Raw genomic sequence first — 21864 nt, 5'->3', positions numbered from 1 at the left:
TTTATAGCACCTACATTTATTTTCCTTCCCTCTGCCTCTTCCAGATAGCCATCCTTTATAATAAAAAAAAAAAAAGAAGAAAGAAGATGTAAGAAGCTCCATAAAACTAATCATAATGAAAAAGTCTTATGTTATATACAGTATTCTATATTCATGGTCCCCTACTTCTTCAAGATGCCAGGGTGGGGTAGTAGCTTCTTTGGCACCAAGCTTGGTCTTTTAAATTTTGCCTCATTCAGCTTTTTGGGGGGGGGGCAGGGCAAGGGTTAAGTGACTTGCCCAGGGTTACACAGCTAGTAAGTATCAAGTGTCTGAGGCTGGATTTGAACTCAGGTCCTCCTGAATCCAAGGCCAGTGCTCTATCCACTGTGCCACCTAGCTGCCCCTTATATATATTCTTTATACATCTCACTCAGATACCGAACTCTTGTCAGAGAAATTTGATACAAAGATTTTTTCCCCATTCAACCACATCCTTTCTTATCCTAGAAGCATTATTGTCTATGCAAAAGCTTTCCAGTTTCAAGTAATCATTATTTTACTTTTGTAAATTATTTTGTACAATTATTTATTATTGATACAATTATTTTAACTTTTGTAATTGCTTCTATCTCTTGTTTGGTTAAGAACGCATATCTTTGGGGGCAGCTAGGTGGCACAGTGATAAAGCACCAGCCCTGGATTCAGGAGGACCTGAATTCAAATTTGCTTCAGATACTTGACACTTACTAGCTGTGTGACCCTGGGCAAGTCACTTAACCCTCATTGCCCCGCTCCCCGCCAAATGCATATCCTCTATATATAACTGAGAGGTACATGATCTACTTCTCTATTATGGTCTTTAATATTAAGGTCATGTATGCATTTAGGATGTATTGTAGAATGTGATATAAGATGTTGGTCTAAGCCTAGTTTCTGCCAGACTATTTTTCAGTTTTCCCAGCAATTTGTATTAGATAGGGAGTTTTTCCTAGGTAATTTATTTTTCCCACTTTATCAAACCTTGGGTTATAGAGTAATAATTTTTTAATATCCCTTGTCTGTCCCATTGATCTCTCTCAGTTTTTTAACCAGATGTTTTGATGACTGCTGCTTTATGATATAGTTTGAAGACGAAGCACAATTTTTTTTTTAATTTCCTTTTTTTTAGTATTTTATTATTTTCCAGTTACATATAAGGATAGTTTTCAGCATTTGTTTTTACAGGATTTTTAGTTCCAAATTTTTTTCTCCCACCCTTCCTTCCCTCCCTCCTCCCCATGACAGAAAGCAGTCTGATATAGGTTGTATATGTACAATCACATTAAACATATTTCTACATTAGTCATCTTGTGAAAGAAGAATCAGAGCACAAGGGAAAAACCTCAAAAAAGAAGGAAAAAACCCAGTCCAAAAGTAGAAACAGTATGGTTCAATCTGCATTCATAATTCACAGTTCTTTTTTCTATCATGAGTTCTTTGAAACTGTTTTGGATCGTTGCACTGCTGAGAAGAGCCAAGTCTAACCCCATTGTTCATACACAATGTTGCTGTTACTGTGTACAATGTTCTCCTGGTTCTGCTCCTCTCAGTCAGTATCAGTTCATGCAAGTCCTTCCAGGTTTCTCTGAACTCCTCCTGCTCATCGTTTCTTACAGCACAATAGTATTCCATTACATTCATATATCACAACTTGTTTAGCCATTCCCCTATTGATGGGCATTCCCTTGATTTCCAATTCTTTGCCACCACAAAGAGAGCTGCTATAAATATTTTTGTACATGTAGGTCCTTTTCCCTTTTCTATGGTCTCTTTGGGATACAGATCTAGCAGTGGTACCACTGGGTCAAAGGGTATGAACAGTCCCATAGCCCTTTGGTGGAAGTACTATTTTCCCTTCATTATTACTTTTTTCGTCATTTCCCTTGATGTTCTAGATCTTTTGTTTTTCCAAACAAATTTTGTTATTATTTTATCAAGTTCTGAGAAGTATCCTCTTGGTAAAATTCAATTAGTATAGAATTAAAAGTGTAAATTAATTTTGGTAATATTGTCACTTTTATTATATTTAGCATGGCCTATCCATGAGCAGTGAATATTTTTCTAGCTATACATTCATTCCAGCTATACATTCATTCTTTTTTTTTTTTTTTGGTGAGGCAATTGGGGTTAAGTGACTTGCCTAGGGTCACACAGCTAGTAAATGTTAAGTGTCTGAGGCCACATTTGAACTCAGGTTCTCCTGAATCCAGGGCCGGTGCTCTATCCACTGCACCTAGCTGCTATACATTCATTCTTAAAGGAGAACTTTGTAATTGGATTGAATATATACAAGTCTTTTGTGTACTTTTGGAAGTTGATCTCCAGATATTTTATGGATTTAGTAGTTTTTTGGATTTCCCTTTCTATTGTTGCCTCTTGTGTTTTGTTATTGTTATATAGAAGGGCTGTTGATTTTTGAGGATTATGTAACCTGCAACTTTGCTGAAGCTATTAATTGCTTCAATTAGTATCATTTCTGATTTCCTTGGATTTTCCAAGTAAATCAACAGAACATCAACAGAAAGGGATAGTTTTATTTCCTATTTACCTATCTTTATTTCTTTAATTCCTTTCTCTTGTCTTATTGCTATTGCCAGCATTTCCAGAACTTTGTAAACTAATAGTGGGAGAGTGGGCATCTTTGCTTCATTTCTATATTTAATGGAAAATGTTCTAATGTACCCCATTGCATATGATGTTTGCTTTTGATTTTAGATAGATGCTTTTTTATCATAGGAAAAAAATTACCTCTCTTTGCCTATATTTTTCAGGGTTTTTTTAGCAGACTGAGTGTTGTACTTTGTCAGAGGCTTTTTCTGCATCTGTGGAGACAATCATGTCGTTTTGGATGTTTTGATTTTTAATATGATTAATTGTGTTGCTTGTTTTCCTAATGCTGAACCATCCTTGTATCCCTGGTAAAAATTCCTCTTGATTATAATGAATGTTTTCTTGGATGGGTTGCTGCAAAATGTTTGATAGGGTTTTGTTTGAGATTTTTGAGTCAATGTTCATCAATGATATTGGCCTATAGTTTTCTTTCCATGTATTTATCATTCCCTGGTTTAAGCATTAGAAATATATTCATCTTATAAAGGGATTCTGGTTGGGTTCTTTCCATTCTTCTTTCTTAATTTTTTAGAATAATTTGTGAAGTATGGGTACTATTTTTTTTAAGTTTGATAGAATTCTCCTGAATCCATCAGGTCCAGGGTTCTCCCCCCCACCCCCAGCCCCCCAATTGCTCTACAGCTAGATCTATTTCATTTTCTGATACTGGGTTTTTTAAAGATTTCTATTTGGTATTTTGATAGCGTAAATATTATATATATATGAAGGTATTGCTATATTTCTTATGTGCTTCTCTGTTTTCAGCACATAATTGTGTATAATATGTTCTGATTATGCTTTTTATTTCTTCTGTTTTTGCTGTGATTTCATCTTGTTTGCTGTTTTATTGATTTGATTTTCTGATATCTTTTTTCTAATCAGATTATCTAAGGATTTGCTATTTTTAAAAAAAATCAGCTTTTATTTCTTATTTCTATGGGGTTTTTTGTTTCCAATTTATCTATTTCCCCTCTACTTTTTAAAGTAACTCCTCTTTTGGGCTTATTTTAGGTTTATTTATTTGTTGATTCTCTAATTTAAAAAATGCATATCCAGTTCATTAATCTTCTCTTTTTAAAATTTTGTTAAGGTATGATTGTAAGGATTTGATTTTTTCCCCTTAGGACTGATTGGGTTGCATGCTACAGATTTTAATCAATTTTTTAAAATTGCATTGAATATATATTTTTTGTCACTTTCCAATAATTTTTCCCTTCCTTCATTTATTTATTTAATTTTGTTTTATTTTATTTTTGTGGGGCAATAGGGATTAAGTGACTTGTTCAGGGTCACACAGTAAGTGTCAAGTGTCTGAGGCCAAATTTGAACTCAGGTCCTCCTGAATCCAGGGCCAGTGCTTTATCCACTGCGCCACCTAGCTTCCCCAGAACCTTCTTTTATATAAAAGAAAAACAGTTTAGCAAAACAGAGTCCTGAGCCATATCTGATGATAATGTACCATTTTATAATTGTACCCCCACCCCTCCTCTATCAAGAGAAAGGAAGCTTCTTTTACCATTTCTCTTGAATCAAGATTGATTATTACATTAATTTGAATTATAAAGTTCTTTTAGTATTTTATTTCTCATTATTGTGTTCATCATTCACGTTATTCTCTGGTTTATCAGCTTCGTTAACTCCCATGAACTTCACCTTCATCCCACCTCAGCCATACAGGGATATCATACCCTTGATGTTATCAGCATTCCCTCCATCTCTTCCACCTCTTCTCTCTGTAAGTCTGAAGTTCCTGTACCTGACCACAACCTCCCATCCTTCCAGCTGTCTCTGTGCTTCATCTATCCCAAACCCATCCTCTGTCCTCATCTGGCTTTCCCATGTTATCATTCCTATCCTGGTTTTGCTTCAGTTCAACTTTGTTGTTGTTATTGTTGTTTGTTTTGTTTGTTTGTTTTTTTTTGTGGGGCAGTGAGGGTTAATTGACTTGCCCAGGGTCACACAGCTAGTAAGTGGCAAGTGTCTGAGGTTGGATTTGAACTCAGGTCCTCCTGAATCCAGGGCCAGTGCTTTATCCACAGCGCCACCTAGCTGCCCCCTTCAGTTAAACTTTAACACTGTGTGGGGACCCTCAAAACCCTTGTTCCATTGACCTGTGGCATGTAGTTCATTCCTTTCTAAACCCTGAATTATTTGCATCATCTTCCTTTTCTGTTTTTGCTTACAAGCTGCTGAACACTGCTAGAGGAAGTCACACAGCCATGTTGCCTAGATCCACTATGAGTTTTCCTACCACATGCCAATCCTTTTATTCTTTCCTGATAGACTGACTCCTTTCCCTACAGCTTTCAGACATGTCCAGATTGCTCCCATCATTGAAATAAAAAAAAAAAAGCCCTTCATTTGACCTTACCATCCCCTCAAATTTTCATTCTCTGTCTCTCCTTTTCACAGCCTGGAAAAAGCTGTCCATATTCACTTGGCTCTATTCTCTCTTAGTGCCTCATTTTTTGTTTGTTTGTTTTGTGGGGCAATGAGGGTTAAGTGATTTGCCCGGGGTCACACAGCTAATAAGTGTCAATTGTCTGAGGCCAAATTTGAACTCAGGTCCTCCTGAATCCAGGACTGGTGCTTTATCCACTGCGCCACCTAGCTGCCCCTTAGTGCCTCACTTTTTTTTTTTTAATGTATATTTTGATTAGAAACTTGCCAGACATCAACTATCATGAGAATGTTATATATATAAAAGAACAGAAAAAGATCATTATGCACAAAGCTGTGAGTTTCTATTATGTACAGCTTGGTGGTGGTGGTGTTGGTGGTGTTGTCCTGCTTCTTGGTGACTCTGAACCTTCTGTGTATTTTGTTTTTATTTCGTTGATATGCTTTTCTTTTCTTGGCATCACTGTTACTATACCCACCTAGTCTGGGTCCTCACTGCTTCTTGGTGTATTGGCAGGAACCGTCTAATGGCTCTTGCAGCTTCCCAGTACTTCTTCCACACAGATGATAAAGTGATTGTCCTCAAGTGCAGGTCTTGCTGGCCATGTCCTTCCTCTTTTTAAGAAGCTGCAGCGGCTCCCTTTGGGACAGAACACAAACCTTCCCTCTCTGGCTTCAGCCTGTTTTCTCAGGCTGATTACACATTACCAGCCACCACGTGGTCTATGGTCCAGCCAAACCAGGCTACTTGCCGTTTCTCCTAAATAACACTGCATCTCCCACCTCCACACCTTTCTTTGTACAGGCTAGGCTGGCCTCTCCCCACCACCTGCCATCCTTATAACTGCCCTCTTCACCTCATATTTCCGGAACCAAGCTTATCCAAAGTGTCACCTCTTTCAAGAGCCTTCCTCCCTTTCCTCAGCTGTTAGTGCATACCTCTCTTTCCCACTCACCCTCCAGTCATCCATTGTGTATTCACTCTGTACATATGTTGAATTTACTCATCTGTGATAAAATGTTAGGTTCTTTGAGAGCAAGGGCTGTCTTACTTTTGTGTTTATGTCTGTCTGCTCTTAGCATCTGGCACCTAAAATGCTTGTTTAATTGATCATCAGAGAACCTGTGAATCATACTTTATTTATCTACAACATCTATCTTCTAGTTTCTCTTATAAAAAAGAATGTTAATATTTATCTGGTTCAGTTCCTCTAGTAATATTTTCCCTGTGATCTTTGAACAAGGATCTCATATTGAGAGTGTCATCAGTTACATTCATGTTTATCACTATTCTAAAAGCTATGTGATTCTTACCCTATCCTTTGCCTCCTTTTTCACTATTCCACACTGTCAACGAGGAAGTAGAAAGGTACTTCCCAGGACTGAGGGTCATTTTTAATTTTTCTGAGTAGCCATGGTCAAAGATTTTGTCACTGCATGGCTTCTCTGGACTTAGCCAGGCTGGTCCTCTCTGCCCCTGAGACCAAATTCAAAGCCTTTCCAGTTTGGCAAATCCTGCTAGAGCTTGTGTTCTTCTAGGGTAACCTTTTGAATGGCCTGGGTTAAGGCCAGGCCATGATGAAGAATTAATGTAGGGCATTTGTAGCACTTATAATAATAATTGTTAGTACATATAATCATAATTAATAGTCTCTAATGTCCTTTCCAACTCCATTAATTATTATTATAACAAAACTGTATTTTTTAAATTGTGAAAACAGCTTCTCAAAGATGTTGTGTTGTATGAGGAAGAATCCAACAGCCTGACTGAGGGCGTCCAATGTACACCTGCCACATTCAAAAGGGGTAGGAATTTGAAGGAGATAGACAACTATACTCTGAACACTTTTCTTTCTCCTTCTGTGTTTTAGCATAGGGAGGGACATGAGAAGAAAGCCTGTTGGATTTTGCCCTCTGACTTTCCTGAGAGCACTGTTTCTCTCCTCAGTTCATGTGGCTAATTTAGGTGAGTCAATTCAAAGTCGCTTTTCTCCCTGGTATGTCAACAGCAGTGACCTGGAAGATTGAACTGTCTTCCCTCAAATTTGTGCTAGTACCAAGCTTTCTGGCAGGTCCTGCAGTCAACTTCCCCATCCTCCTTTAAGGAAACTTAAAGGATGACTTGACATAATAATCAGACTACATCTATCTCCCCTGATGAACTGAGCAGAAAGAGCCTCTATCCCAGATATCCGTGGAGAGACTTTGGCTCCATTAGGTTAGTTTTCTTGACCAATTTCCACCAAAACCATTACTCTCTCCTTGCCCTTTTCTGAATGCATTACTACAAAACAAAAGAACTTTGGGTTATTTCTTGGACTTCATGATCTTCATCCGTCCATTAAATGAGAATTGAAGAAGGCCCTCTTTTTTTTTTTTTTTTTTTTTGGTGAGGCAATTGGTGTTGTGACTTGCCCAGTGTTACACAGCTAGTAAGTGTCAAGTGTCAAGTGTCTGAGGCCAGATTTGAACTCAGGTCCTCCTGACTCCAGGGCTAATGCTCTATCCACTGTGCCACCTAGCTCCCCTAAAGAAGGCCCTCTTTCTCTATTTCATACCTTCTTTTCCCATCCCCCAACCTTCTTTAAAGGCTGAGCAATTGTAACCACATCCTTCCCAGGGACACCCACCCCACCTTCAGTGTTGGCGCCCTGTGTGTGAGAGTCAGGGAGGAGACCTGCGTCAGCATCAAGGCAGCTGGCTCATATGACTCGAATCTCTGTTTCAGGCCTCTTCAGGTGACTTATTGCATGCTGGCAACTCCCCATTATCTGTGTTCTCTGCCCTCTGGACTTCATGAATGGCTCTTCCTGGAACGGGTTTAAATTCTAGATGTTGTTTTGGATGCAGGCTGTGAGAGTTAAGGGTAAAGAGTAGGAGAGAGTGGGATCTTTGCCTTTTAGTGGAAGGTGGGGCCAAATGATTCAGCTAGTTGTAAAAGGGCTGGTTTCCCCACAGTGTAGGTGGCTCAAGGAAGCCCATCCCTGTTATTAGAGAGCTTGCTACCATCTTGTGGATTCACAAAGCCATTCCTGGGTAACTCTCTCCTCCAGTCCTTTTCCTGAAATGGCCTGGCCTTCAGTCACTCTACTTATGATTTAATTAAGCTCCTCAAGGAGAGGGTAGACATCCAGTCCTAGAAACCACCAGGCCGGGGAGTGGTATGGTAGTGTCTTCTAGCCTTGACACCACCTGGCTCCTGGAAACCTGTGATCTTGGCTCTGGTGGCCTAGGAAATCAAGGCTATTGGCATCTGTTTTGCCCTGGATCCATGATGGCTAACTGCACCTTAATTAAGTGCCTCAGTTCTGTCCATGTAATCTGAGTTCCTCTCTTTTTTCACCCTTGTCCTTCACAGTCACTACCTTAGCATGTCCTACGTGTGTTGAAGGTGTGAAGTACTTAGGACTGTTTGAAGAAAGGTGATGTTTGAATAGAGAAGATTATTTTGTTATTGTTATATTTATTAATGTTAGAGTAGCCAAATTCAAATTACCCAGACATTTTCCTCTCACCTAAAAGTGTTGGTTGTCTTGACAGATCTATTGGAATGAAATGAAGGTGTATTAAAATAAACAACTCCTGTTTGGTTAATCTAGGAGATGAGTACTTAGAGACAAGGAAATACACTAGATATCTTTCAAGTGTTACTCCTAATTATCTGAATATTCATTTTCTCTTTCTTTGGGTTACTAGAAAGCAAGATTCAGGTTGGACAGAATCTTTTGTTAAAAATGACATCTGGATCTTTTTGGATGACACGGAAAAAAGATTCTTAATATGAAGAGGAAATAGAACCATAGGACATTCATTTATTAATTCTGGCCTAATGATTGAAAGCCCTCATGGATAGAATCTCCCATTACAAATTGGGAAACCTGGTCCATTTTTTGCTTCTGCCTCTGATTTTTACCTGTGTTCACAGACGAATCACCTAACTTCTCATCCTTGTTTTCTCCTCTGTAAATGGGGTGAAAGTCTTTTGTTTTTCCCCTTACCTATCGGTTTCCCTAGCAAGTCATTTAAGCTCCTCTGGGAGAAATGTTATTTAAATGATAAGGGTGTGATTTTCGTTTTGACTTCACATAGAGTTTAAAACAATTGGTCTATTGTCTCACTGTGACTTACTTCCAGACCACTTGCTAAAAACTCTTCTCCAGAAAACCAGACTGCCCTCTGCCAATAACACCTGCCTGTGGGTTCCTTTCAGGTTTAAACCATGATTCCTGTCACTGAGCTCCGATACTTTGCTGATACTCAGCCAGCTTACCGAATCCTGAAGCCATGGTGGGATGTCTTCACAGATTACATATCCATTGTCATGCTGATGATTGCAGTATTTGGGGGGACCCTTCAGGTGACCCAGGACAAGATGATCTGTCTCCCTTGTAAATGGGTTACCAAAGACTCTTGCAATGATTCCTTTCAAGGTTGGTCTACTCCTGCTCCAGATTCCACCTATTACAACTCTACAATCCTTCCAACTCCAAACCCAGGGCCCAAAGGAATCAAGTATGACCTCGATCGGCATCAGTACAACTATGTGGATGCGGTATGCTATGAGAACCGGCTGCACTGGTTCGCCAAGTATTTCCCCTATTTGGTGCTGCTCCATACACTTATCTTCTTGGCCTGCAGTAACTTCTGGTTCAAGTTTCCCCGTACGAGCTCCAAACTGGAACACTTTGTCTCTATCCTGCTTAAATGTTTTGACTCACCTTGGACTACCCGGGCACTCTCAGAAACAGTGGTGGAGGAGAGTGACCCTAAGCCAGCCTTCAGCAAGATGAATGGCTCCATGGACAAGAAGTCATCAACTGTCAGTGAAGATGTGGAGGCTACTGTTCCCATGTTACAGAGGAGCAAGTCAAGAATTGAGCAAGGCATTGTGGACCGGTCAGAGACGGGAGTGCTAGACAAGAAGGAAGGGGAGCAGGCCAAAGCTCTCTTTGAGAAAGTGAAAAAATTTAGGACTCACGTGGAGGAAGGGGACATTGTCTACCGCCTCTACATGCGGCAGACAATCATCAAGGTGATCAAGTTTATCCTAATCATTAGCTACACGGTGTACTATGTCAACAATATCAAATTTGATGTTGATTGTACCGTAGACATTCAGAGCCTAACAGGCTACCGCACCTACCGCTGTGCTCACCCTCTAGCCACTCTTTTCAAGATCCTGGCTTCTTTCTATATTAGTCTGGTGATCTTCTATGGCCTGATATGCATGTATACACTATGGTGGATGCTCCGGCGCTCTCTCAAGAAGTACTCATTTGAGTCCATCCGAGAGGAGAGCAGTTACAGCGACATCCCTGATGTGAAGAATGACTTTGCCTTCATGTTGCACCTTATTGACCAGTATGACCCCCTTTATTCCAAGCGCTTTGCTGTCTTCCTCTCTGAGGTGAGTGAAAACAAGTTACGGCAGCTGAACCTCAACAATGAGTGGACCTTGGAGAAGCTGAGGCAACGCATCACCAAGAACTCCCAGGACAAGCTGGAACTGCACCTGTTCATGTTGAGTGGGATTCCAGACACAGTCTTTGACCTCATTGAGCTGGAGGTGCTCAAGCTGGAGCTCATCCCAGACGTGACCATCCCTCCCAGCATCGCCCAGCTCACCAGCCTCAAGGAGCTTTGGCTCTACCACACAGCGGCCAAGATCGAGGCCCCGGCCCTGGCCTTCCTGAGGGAGAACCTCAAGGCCTTGCACATCAAGTTCACTGACATCAAAGAGATCCCTCTGTGGATCTACAGCTTAAAGACCTTGGAGGAGCTCCACCTGACAGGCAACCTGAGCGCCGAGAACAACCGCTACATCGTGATAGACGGTCTGCGGGAGCTGAAGCGCCTCAAGGTCCTGCGGCTCAAGAGCAACCTGACCAAGCTGCCACAGGTGGTCACAGATGTGGGTGTCCACCTCCAGAAGCTTTCCATCAACAACGAAGGGACCAAGCTGATCGTCCTCAACAGCCTGAAGAAGATGGTCAACCTGACTGAGCTGGAGCTGATCCGCTGTGACTTGGAACGCATCCCACACTCCATCTTCAGTCTCCACAACCTACAGGAGATTGATCTGAAGGACAACAACCTCAAGACTATAGAGGAGATCATCAGTTTCCAGCACCTGCATCGCCTCACCTGCCTTAAGCTGTGGTACAACCAAATTGCCTACATCCCCATCCAGATTGGGAATCTTACCAACCTGGAGCGGCTCTACCTGAACCGCAACAAGATAGAGAAGATCCCTACCCAGCTCTTCTACTGCCGCAAGCTACGCTATCTGGATCTCAGTCACAACAATTTGACCTTTATCCCTGCTGACATTGGACTGCTACAGAACCTTCAGAATTTGGCTGTGACGGCCAACCGGGTAAGTTAGTGCTAGAATGGGGGGGGGGGGGACGGGATGTGTAAGGGTGCCCTGAGATGAGGCAAGGGATGACAACTCTCATTCTATAGCACCTTAGATTCCTCTCCCACCCAGGGGAGCAGTGAGGGTTAAGTGACTTGCCCAGGGTCACACAGCTAATAAGTGTCAAGTGTCCGAGGCTAGATTTGAACTCAGGTCCTCCTGAATCCAGGGCCGGTGCTTTATCCACTGCACCAGCTAGCTGCCCTCACCTTAAATTTTACAAAATGTTTTCTTTACCATGGCCCTAGGAGGTAGATAGTAGTGTTCAATACTATTATTCTAATTTTATAGATGAAGAAATGGAAGGTCAGATAAAGGACATGTCCAAGGTCATGCAACCAAGTAGGTGTAAGAACCCAACCCAACTGTAATTCTCCAGATTCCAACTCTCATGTTTTCTCAGTGAATTTAAAAAAAAAAAGAAAAGAAGTGGATTTTTAGACAGGAGCTTATGAAAGCTTGAATGCATAAAATAATTGTGTCTCAGTGAATATTGGAGGGAGATACAAGAACAGTAGAAGATCTAGTCAGTTCCCTTCAAAGAGATTACTCTGTGGAAATAAGACATAGAAGATGGCTAGGACTGAAGAGAAGCTGTCCTAAGACATGCCTGGTGTGGAGGAGCCTGGGCAGGTAATGTTAGATCCATGATGTGGGTTAATCAGGATTTTGAATTTGCCTTTTTAAAAATCTATCCCAGGGGGGCAGCTAGGTGGCGCAGTGGATAAAACACTGGCTCTGGATTCAGGAGGACCTGAGTTCAAATCCAGCCTCAGACCCTTGACACTTACTAGCTGTGTGACCCTGGGCAAGTCACTTAACCCCCATTGCCCTGCAAAAAAAAAAAAATCTATCCCAACCATGTTGGGTTTTTTTTTGGGGGGGGGGTAAGGCAATTGGGGTTAAGTGACTTGCCCAGGGTCACACAGCTAGTAAGTGTCAAGTTTCTGAGGCTGGATTTGAACTCAGGTTCTCCTGACTCCAGGACCAGTGCTCTATCCACTGCGCCACCTAGCTGCCCTTGAATTTACCTTTTTTTAAGAATCATGGAAGAGAGCATGAAGGGATAGAGATTAGCTAAAAGGAATATAGAACTTAATTCATACAAAGAAAATGGCATGTCTGTGATTGTTTCTTTGCCATTCCCAAGAATCATATTTCTCAAAAAAGCAAGGATGAAACAGAGAATTAAGGGCTGAGGTAACTTGTTACCTCAGCACTAAGTTGTTGGCTTGATTGGGAGTCTGGGCAAATCTACTACTTCTTCAAGTCTCGTTTATCTATTATAGAGGTTCTTTATCTGGGATCCATGGACCCTTAAGGAGTAGATTTCAACAAATCTATGAACTTGGATGGGGAAAAAATGACATCTTTATTTTCACTTACTTTTTTTTTTTTTGATGAGGTAATTGCCCAGGGTCACACAGCTAGTAAGTATTAAGTGTTTGAGGTCGAATTTGAACTCAGGTCCTCCTGAATCCAGGGCCAGTGCTTTATCCACTGCGCCACCTAGCTGCCCCATTTCCACATACTTCCAATCGAAATTGAGCATGTCCTTTATTTAAGAGAGTTCTCCTGAGGAGAGATCCAGAGGCTTCACCAGATTGCCTGCCCAAGGGTCCCTGACACAAAATAAAGCTAAGAACCACCCCCACCCCCTCATCTGTTAGGAGGGAAACAGACTTATTGAGGAAGGATATTAATTGCTGAAGTGAAACCAGCCTTCAAACTGTAATCTGCCAGTATGTTCATTAGAGAGATTAAGATGGATTGGAAGTTCTTTTCTCCTTCCACCTTAGCAGTGTATGGTACTGTGAGAATTTAAAGGATATTTAAGTACTCGGTTTAGTGGACTTGGACTTAACTGGCTCTCATTTATCTTCCTTGGAATAAAAGTATGCAACTTATAGCATATTATGAGACTTCTCATAAGATTATTATTATTCAGGGTCAGCCTCTTTTGGCTTGGTGGTCTTACCTCCAGAGGGTTTGTGATAGTTTGGGATCTGTGCCTGGGACAGCCCCTGAAACAGAAAGAACTTGTAATTTTATTATGCTCTTACACTCCTGGGTGTGGCTGACTTTAGGACATCTTGCTAAAATGGGGTGGGGCCTACGGAAAGATCTTGTGGGTTTTGTGGTTTGAGTTTCTTTAACAACGTTACAGTTGTTCTGTGTATCTCCTACCCCCTAGGAGAATCATATGCATTTAAGTTTGCCCTCTTGGGGAATATTTGGGGAGCGTTTTGGTCAGGTTAAATGTGTGCATGGTAAAGGGTTTATAGCCTGCTTTAGACCTTTCCAGTGCTGAAAAGGAGAACAAGCAGAGTACTGACATATGTTCTATGCGCAAGGTAACTTTCTGGTGTCCAGTATTTAGTTCTTGTAGAGTTAGAGCTAGACAGAACCTAAAGAGGTTACACACTGTAACCCCGTAGCCCTGGCCTGGAGGGTCACAGGTGTGTGCACTGAGACACAGAGAAATAAAGGGGCTTATTTAAGTTACGCAGTAAAGTGGGGCATTGCTGGAGCTAGGTCTCAGCAGGATGCCTTGGAAAAGGGGCTAGACCTGAAGTCAGAGGCCCCGAGTGCAAATTCTACACTTACCCCCCATGTGATTTGGGGCAAGTCACTTTCTTTGAACTGTGTTTTCCTCATCTCTAAATGAGGGGGTTTGACTAAATGGCTTCTCAAGGTATTTTAGCTCTAAATCTACCATCCTGGCTCCTGTTTTCCTGGGTTGCCTCCCAACGGAATTCAGTTCAGTTTCCAGACCCCTTGTTCCCTGTCCTGGCCTTCACTATGGAGGAGCCGTGGGCAGCCCCAGCCGTAAGCTGTGTAGTGGAGAGGGTGGTGTGTTTGGTGTGGACAGAGTCACTGTGCTGCCTGCCTGCCAGCTCTCTTCCAGTGAAATTGGTTCTCCAGCTTGTCGCTCTTTTGTTTGGGCTTTTGGCAGTGTTCGGGTCATTCTGGAGATGACTAAGGGAGGAGGAGGACATGGAATTTGGCATGTGTGTTTCCAGAGACCCTCTTGGAAAATTGAAAGCCCTACTTAGAAGTCTGCTTAATCATTTCCTATGTTTCTGCCCAGCCTTTTCTGAGTACTAGGCACGTTCACATAAACATGGGCTATTTTGTTGTTGTTAACCCAATCTCCTGCCTTTTCCCAGTTCTTTAGTGCCCAGAATTCGAACTCGAAGCAGATCAGCAGAATATGCTTGGATACTCACCTATGTGTGAGTGTCACATGCACCTTTGGACTCCTCCCCCTTTAGAGTTCTCTGTTCCACCTAGCAAAAGCTGGTGCCTCTTAGGGGTAGGTCTTTCCTGAGCCGCTGAGACTACACATGCCCAACGTGACATCCAGTCGCTCATCACCTCACATCTCCCCAGTATGAGATGAGACTCAGCTGGGTTAAACCAGGTCAATCCAGCAAAGATTTATTAAGGCACTTTGCCTAAACATGGAGAGACAGAGATGAAAAGTGACAGTCCTTGCTTTGGCTCCAATTGGCTCTATTCCGGTACTCCCTCTATCCATCTACATCATGGAGCCCCATCTCTTCTGTCAACTGCCACCTTCTATACAAAGCCTTTCCTGATCCCCCAACTGCCAGTGACTACCCTTCCTAACCACCTTGCACTTATTCTCTATATGTTCTATGTATACTGAATTATGTATGCATTGTCTCTCCCAATAGAATGTCAGCTCCCTCAGAGTAGATATTGTTTCATTGTCTGTATCTGTATATGATAGTATACTTTGGGGGAGGGGGCGGGGCAATGAGGGTTAAGTGACTTGCCCAGGGTCACGCAGCTAGTAAGTGTCAAATGTCTGAGGCCGGATTTGAACTCGGGTCCTCCTGAATGCAGGGCTGGCGCTTTATCCACTGCACCACCTAGCTGCCCCATCATTGTTTGTGTCTGTATGCCCAGTCCTGTTATGGTGCTTTACATAGTAGATGCTTAACAAATGCCTGTTGATTGATATTTTGTGGGAAATAGTGTTCAAAAATAAAGTAGGAAGTGAGGAGGACAAAGGAGAGGTCTAGATAAGAGTGCTGAAGGGAGATTTGAGAAGGATAAGAATACTAATACTTGGGGCCAGGTAAAGTGGCATCTGAACTAAGGCAGGAAAGATGAAGTGAAGAGTGTGCATTCTAGGCATGAGAGACTACTTGCCTCAGGACCTGGAGCCAGTTTTGAAATAGATAGTAGTTCAATTTGACTGAACAGCAAGCATATGAAAGGGAATAATGTGAAGTAAGGCTTAAAAAGGAAGGCAGCATCCAATTGGATTGGTTAGATGGGATTAAATTAGATTCATTGGAAGTTTTAGGCCCTTCCTTTTTTTCTTTTTTTTTTTGGCGGGGCAATGGGGGTTAAGTGACTTGCCCAGGGTCACACAGCTAGTAATTGTCAAGTGTCTGAGGCCGGATTTGAACTCAGGTCCTCCTGACTCCAGGGCCAGTGCTCTATCCACTGCGCCACCTAGCCGCCCCCAGGCCCTTCCTTTTGATCTAATTGTCTTTCCCAGATTCGAACCTAGAGGGGAAAATGGTTGAATAAATCTCATTGACTGCCCAGGGAGGTATTGGACTGGTCCTCTCTAGACAGCAGCATCATTGTGTAAACCACCTGCTAGGATAGAATTTGGATTTGTTTCTAAGTGATTTCACTGACTGTGCTTTTTCCCAAGTCCCAGGGAGGATGAGTTGGGCATCTTGAATCTGTCTTCTCCCTGAGAGTACTTGGTATACTTCCTGATGACTATGGCCCAGGGTTCAGATGCTGATCTTGGCAACTGTGAGCTCCTAGCTGAGAGGATTATAGAATGTAAGATAGAGATCCTCAGAGCCAATCTAGTCCAATCTCCTCATACTTACAGAAGAGGAATGTAGCACAGAGAAGATGAAGTAATTCATCCAAGGTCACACAACGGTCAAGTCATGTTGGATGGTCTCAGTTTACTTTGTAAAGTAGGAGGTAGACATATCTGTTGAGAGAGGCGAGGCCAAGGGGTTGAATTGGGGATCTTGAAGATCATGGATTATAATCACAATGGAAGGGATTTTTAAAGACCTTCTTTTACAATCCTTTAATTTTAGCATTTAGGAAACTGAGGTCCAAATAGTGCCATAATATCACAGCTCTGATTTGAACCCAGGTCCTCTAACTCCAGATCCACACACTAGGAATACCTGCTGTGAGGACAGTGAGAGGAAGTCAGAGATGAATAAAGGCTATTACTCAGTGCTTACTATGGACTGTGTTGAATGCTAGGCATACAAATTCGAAAACAGACAATCAGTAAGGTTGGGGAGGGGGTGGGATAAGGGAAGCATGGCCTTAGAATCCAGAGAGGGAACTTAGAGATCATCTAGTCTAACCCCCTTATTTTGAAGATTAGGAAATTTGAGGCCCTTGGAGAGAAAATGATTTGCCTGAGGTCATCTGATTTGTTTGGGCACAGAGCCAAATCGGAACTCAGGTCTTCTCGTTCCCAGTCAAATGATCTTTTTCTTGATCAAACCCTAGAAGTTAGAACTTAGGCTCCTCTCCTGCTCCTTTGAAGTTTAAAAGAAGTTGTTTTAGAACCAAGAGAAAAAAGTCCTATTTGACACCGTGAGTTATTGAATCCAGAATTCATTACTACCCCCCAAAAAGTACAGACCAGAAATATAAATAGGCATAAGAAAGGCTTAGAGAAATCCCTGGCGCTAGGTGCCGGATGTGGCTATTAAAAGAAGCTGGGGCTTTTGCTGACCTTCATGGAGAACTTCTAGAACTCCTTGTTCTCTGAACAGAGCAAGGGCATATAATCCATAAGAGGCCCCCTCATGTAAGGGACAGAAGGGACCCCGAAAAGTATTGCTCCAGTGAACTGTTGCTCTGAGATGGAACCACTTGTGCTGTCCTGATGTTCTTTAACCTAGGTAGTACTATCTTGGGGAGAGAGAGAGGAACTCTGTCCTCCCTTTTATTTACCTTGTCTCCCCAAGAATATTGTGGGGTGACAGGACTGCCCCTGTGCATTCTAGAACAGCCTGCTCTGGAACAGAAGGAAAGGTTACTACTCCCTTTGGGAGAAGGGAACTGGCAGCCTCCCATCCTGCTCTTTGTATTCCAGAGTAAAAGGGGTGATTTGGGGGTCAGACCCATTAGAGGCAGCTGCATGGGTCACTTTAATTGGAGGGCCAGGAGTATATTCTTCCCTATCTTGGTAAATCCTTGGACTAGACATACCAATCAGCCCAAAAGGGCTTCAGCCATCCTGGAAAAACAAAGTCAGAGAACATGATAGAATTGATCCGGAAACACACATCAAACCTAACCATTCTTCTTTTTTTTGTTTGTTTTTTGTTTTTTGGAGGGCCAATGAGGGTTAAATGACTTGCTCAGGGTTAAACAACTAGTACATGTCAAGTGTCTGAGGCCAGATTTGAACTCAGGTCCTCTTGACTCCAGAGCTGGTGCTCTGTCCACTGTGCCACCTAGCTGCCCCTAACCATTCTCCTTAACAGTACTTGCAGGGGGAAGTGACTCAGGATGAGGTCTGGAAGAAATTAAAGAGGGAAATGCAACCCAGAGATTGTGGGCAGATGGTGGGGGTGAGGGGTGGCCACTAGGCCCTGGACTGGACTGGAGAGTCTGGAAGGTCAAGAGTTTGTGAAGGTTTGTGGAGTCCTGGAACTAAAATCTCTTTTCTCTTGCCTCCTTTTCTAGATTGAGGGCCTTCCACCTGAGCTCTTCCAGTGTCGGAAGCTTCGGACCTTGCATCTGGGCAATAATGTGTTGCAGTCACTGCCCTCCCGGGTAGGTGAGCTAACCAACCTGACCCAGATCGAGCTTCGGGGCAACCGCTTGGAATGCCTTCCTGTGGAGCTGGGGGAGTGTCCCCTGCTGAAGAGGAGCGGCTTGGTGGTGGAGGAGGATCTGTTTAATACCTTGCCTCTGGAGGTGAAGGAACGGCTGTGGAGGGCAGACAAAGAGCAGGCCTGAACCCCCTCTGGAGAATCCGGGGGGTGATTCCCAATGCTGCTGGCGTAGGCAATGCTGAGCCCATTCCATTCCAGGCCCGCTTCCAAACTCCCCTCCCCCACTACCGCCATCCTCTCACGTCAGACTAGCCAAGAAATCCTTGAGTGTTGAGGCCGGAGACAAGCCGAGCAGGCCCAGCAGAGTGGAGAGCAGGCTGATCCTCCCGCACCAGTCGAGGGAACTGAGGCTCCAGGATCACAGAGCTGAAGAGGAAACAGGAGCCAGTGGAAACTGCTGTCAGATTGGGGACAGGCAGTGACAAGAGGCTGGTCCTGCTCTGCCTGGGGCAGACCAGAGGCCCGTGCAGTATTTGGACAATCAGGGTCAGCGGATCAGGACAGCCTCTCCTGGTGATGTTTCTCTCCAAGCAGCTGAGTTAGAGCCAGGGGGCCTCTGCTCACCTTAGGAGAGTTGATGACTGTTATCTAGCTATTGGTATTTATTTTTTCCCTCCTCCTCTGGCCTGCCCCTTTTCTTCCCAAATAACTTATACATTCCCTTGAAAGCTCAGCGCAGATAATAGGGTGTTTGGGGTAGTATTTTTTATTTTGTTTTTTAATGATATTAGAAGTGCATTTTTTTCCCCCCAACCCCATTTTCTAGCCAAAAGATCCAGCTGTGACCCTGCTCTTGGACAGTTTCCCTGCTCGGTCCTCCATGCTGCTAAAGGTCTGACCCAGGGGTCAGAGGTGAAAAGAGGGGGTCATGAGGACTGAGCTGGTTTTCCAAAACATTGCTATGGTGCCTGCAACAAGTTGAGTGGGATAAGAAGAAAAGTCTGAAACTTGTCCACTGAGACATGTCTGAGTTTTTGTGGAGGTTTTAGATCCTTTTTTCTTTTTTTAAGGATTCTTTTTTAAAAGCAAAATGTTTTTTAAATTTTGGTTTGGGTATTAAAAATAAATAAAACTTTAAAAAAAAGACACTAAGGGCCAGTAGATAGGAACGTCTCAGGATAGGGCGGTGGTTTCCCTTGTGCAAAGCAACAGGACAACATTGAATTGTGTTTCCTTTTCCCTCGAGGTTTGGGAGGTGTTGCCAGCATCTTCCATGAACTTGGACCAAAAGGTCTGTTTTTTCCTCTCTGATCTTGGGGTAGACTTTTTTTTTCTTCCTTTTTCTGGTATTCCGGCAGCAGCAGCTGGGCTGTTTCTGCTGTTCCCACCCAAAGGGAATTTTGCTGGGCAGCAGAAATCAGGCTTGGGAGCAGCAGAGATAGAACGATCATGTTGGCAAATCCCTGAATGAACCTGGTGCTCTGTCATCTCCTTTTCCTCTGTCCCCAACCCCACTTCACTCCATACAGTGTTAAGGAGCAGTATCATTAGCAGTAGATAAACTCTACCTGGAGGCAGTTTACCTGCATCATGCCTGGAAGACAGGACTCTGGGCTTGCCTAACATCACTGGCCTCATTTTGCTTCCACTCCTGAACTCTCCCTCAGCTCCATGGTGTGGCTTTTGTGTGATAGCTGCCATTAGCTTCAGCCCCAGATGCAAGGGGCCATGTTGGAAGGCTCTTCTTCCCTCACCATGGTCTATGATAACCACCATTATGATGCCCCCTTAATGGGGAAATAGCATGGGTTGGGGGGGTGGGAGGCTTTGAAAGTGTAGCTTTCTAAGATCTCTTTCCCCAGACCTTCCATTCCGGTAAAATAGGAGAGGGATGGGGCTTTTATTTCAATGCCAATTTGTTTCCTTGGGCCTGTTGCCAAACCAGCCCAGGGTGGAGTGAAGCCGGGGTGCCACCTGACCCTGCCTTAGATCACTTGGGACATTAGGGCACGTTTTAGCGTCTCTTGTCTTAATGATTTTTTTCTGCATTGGTTGTAACCTTACGAGATAATGCACACTAGAGACTCTGACAACCATGAAGCAATCCGTTACAGTTGGGTCTGGACTCGCTGACTCAGTTCACATATCCAATAAAGCTATGACATCAAAGTTCCCCTTGCTGTTTTCATGTCATTGGGTGAGGGTGGGGAGTATCCTCTGGCCTTGGCCATAGATCTACCCTTCTACAAGAGAAGCCATAGATACTTTCCTGTTGGTGCTGACCCTTTGTGCCCCAGTGTAGACCTGAAAAAGCTGGGAGGGGGGGGATGTGTGACTGTGGTTGTGATGGGAATAAGATGATGATCTCTGAATTGTCTAAGTGTTGCCTTCAGGCTTGGGATTTCAGTTTGTTTCTCAGCCCTTTTATCTTTATTTTTATTTTTTATGGTTCATTTTTTATCATTTTTTAAATTAATGCCATTTGGTTTAGGTTATTTTTACATCAGGGTCATTTCCTTACATGAACTCTCTTACAACAAAGAAAAACAAAACTGACAAATATTTCTTTATATGCATATCCCACATTTTCTTCCATCCATTCATTAGTCAGTGAGCAAGTACCCACATTGTTTCTAGCCTTTTAACCACAGAGTGCTACTAAGAATATTTTATTATACAGTATGTGGAACATTTATTTGCTACCATTGCTTTTATTTTATTTTATTTTATTTTTTAGCGAGGCAATTGGGGTTAAGTGACTTGCCCAGGGTCACACAGCTAGTAAGTGTTAAGTGTCTGAGACTGGATTTGAACTCAGGTACTCCTGACTCCAGGACCGGTGCTCTATCCGCTGCGCCATCTAGCTGCCCCACCATTGCTTTTAAATGGAAAGAGGCCATCATCCCTACAACTCCCATATACCATCACTATTAACTCCCTTTTCCTATATACCGTTGACATCCTTAGGGGGTTATATGCTCCGTAGGGGGATCTGTAGAGGGGTCCAGTGATATGAACAATTTATTGCTTTGATGGCATAATTCCAAATGATCTTCCATAAGGACTGAATCAATTCATGCCTCCACAAACAGTCTTCCAGACCTCTATTATTTCTGCCTTTTGTCATTTTTGTCAATTTGATGGATGTGAGTTGAAACCTCAACATTGTTTTAATTTTATTATCAGTGATTTGAAGCATTTTTAATATGGTTGTTAATTTTCTACTTTTGAAAACTGTTCATGTATATTCTTTATCCTCTTACCTAATGAGGAATGGCTTTTAGTCTAAGTCTGGGCCAAATCTCAAGACTTTTTTTATAAGAGATATTTAACACCAAGAATTTTTTTAAGCAATTGAGAGCTTTTCTTAGCTGCATTGATTTTGTTCATGCAAAAGCTTTTAAATTTTATATAATTCAAATTGTGTAAGTGGAAGTATGGTGGCAAACAACAGAAATAGAGACAATAGGAAAGAATTTTAGGTATGGGGGAGGAAGATGAACTTTGTTTTGGATATGTCAGTTTTGAGATAGCCAGAAGACATTGCAGAAGCAGCTAGGTCATATGTCAGGCAGGAAGACCCAAGTTCCATTCCAG

At 42.7% G+C, this 21864-nt stretch overlaps 1 protein-coding gene across 2 annotated transcripts in view; it reads left to right on the top strand.

The window, feature by feature from the left end:
- Positions 1-20436, top strand: part of LRRC8A (leucine rich repeat containing 8 VRAC subunit A) — a 38592-nt gene extending 18156 nt beyond the window's left edge. Inside the window, exons 3-5 of one of the 2 annotated variants that reach the window (XM_043985558.1) lie at positions 6903-6997; positions 9242-11407; positions 18176-20436. In XM_043985558.1, the coding sequence (XP_043841493.1) occupies positions 9251-11407; positions 18176-18451 (2433 nt within the window). In that variant the 5' untranslated portion in view covers positions 6903-6997; positions 9242-9250 and the 3' untranslated portion in view covers positions 18452-20436. The remainder of the gene's footprint in view (positions 1-6902; positions 6998-9241; positions 11408-18175) is intronic. The other variant, XM_043985557.1, reaches the window with a different exon arrangement.
- The last annotated feature ends 1428 nt before the right edge of the window (positions 20437-21864 follow it).

The sequence above is a fragment of the Dromiciops gliroides genome, chromosome 2, assembly GCF_019393635.1.
Source record: "Dromiciops gliroides isolate mDroGli1 chromosome 2, mDroGli1.pri, whole genome shotgun sequence".
Taxonomy (NCBI): Eukaryota; Metazoa; Chordata; class Mammalia; order Microbiotheria; family Microbiotheriidae; genus Dromiciops; species Dromiciops gliroides.
This window is presented reverse-complemented; position numbering and strand designations above follow the sequence as displayed.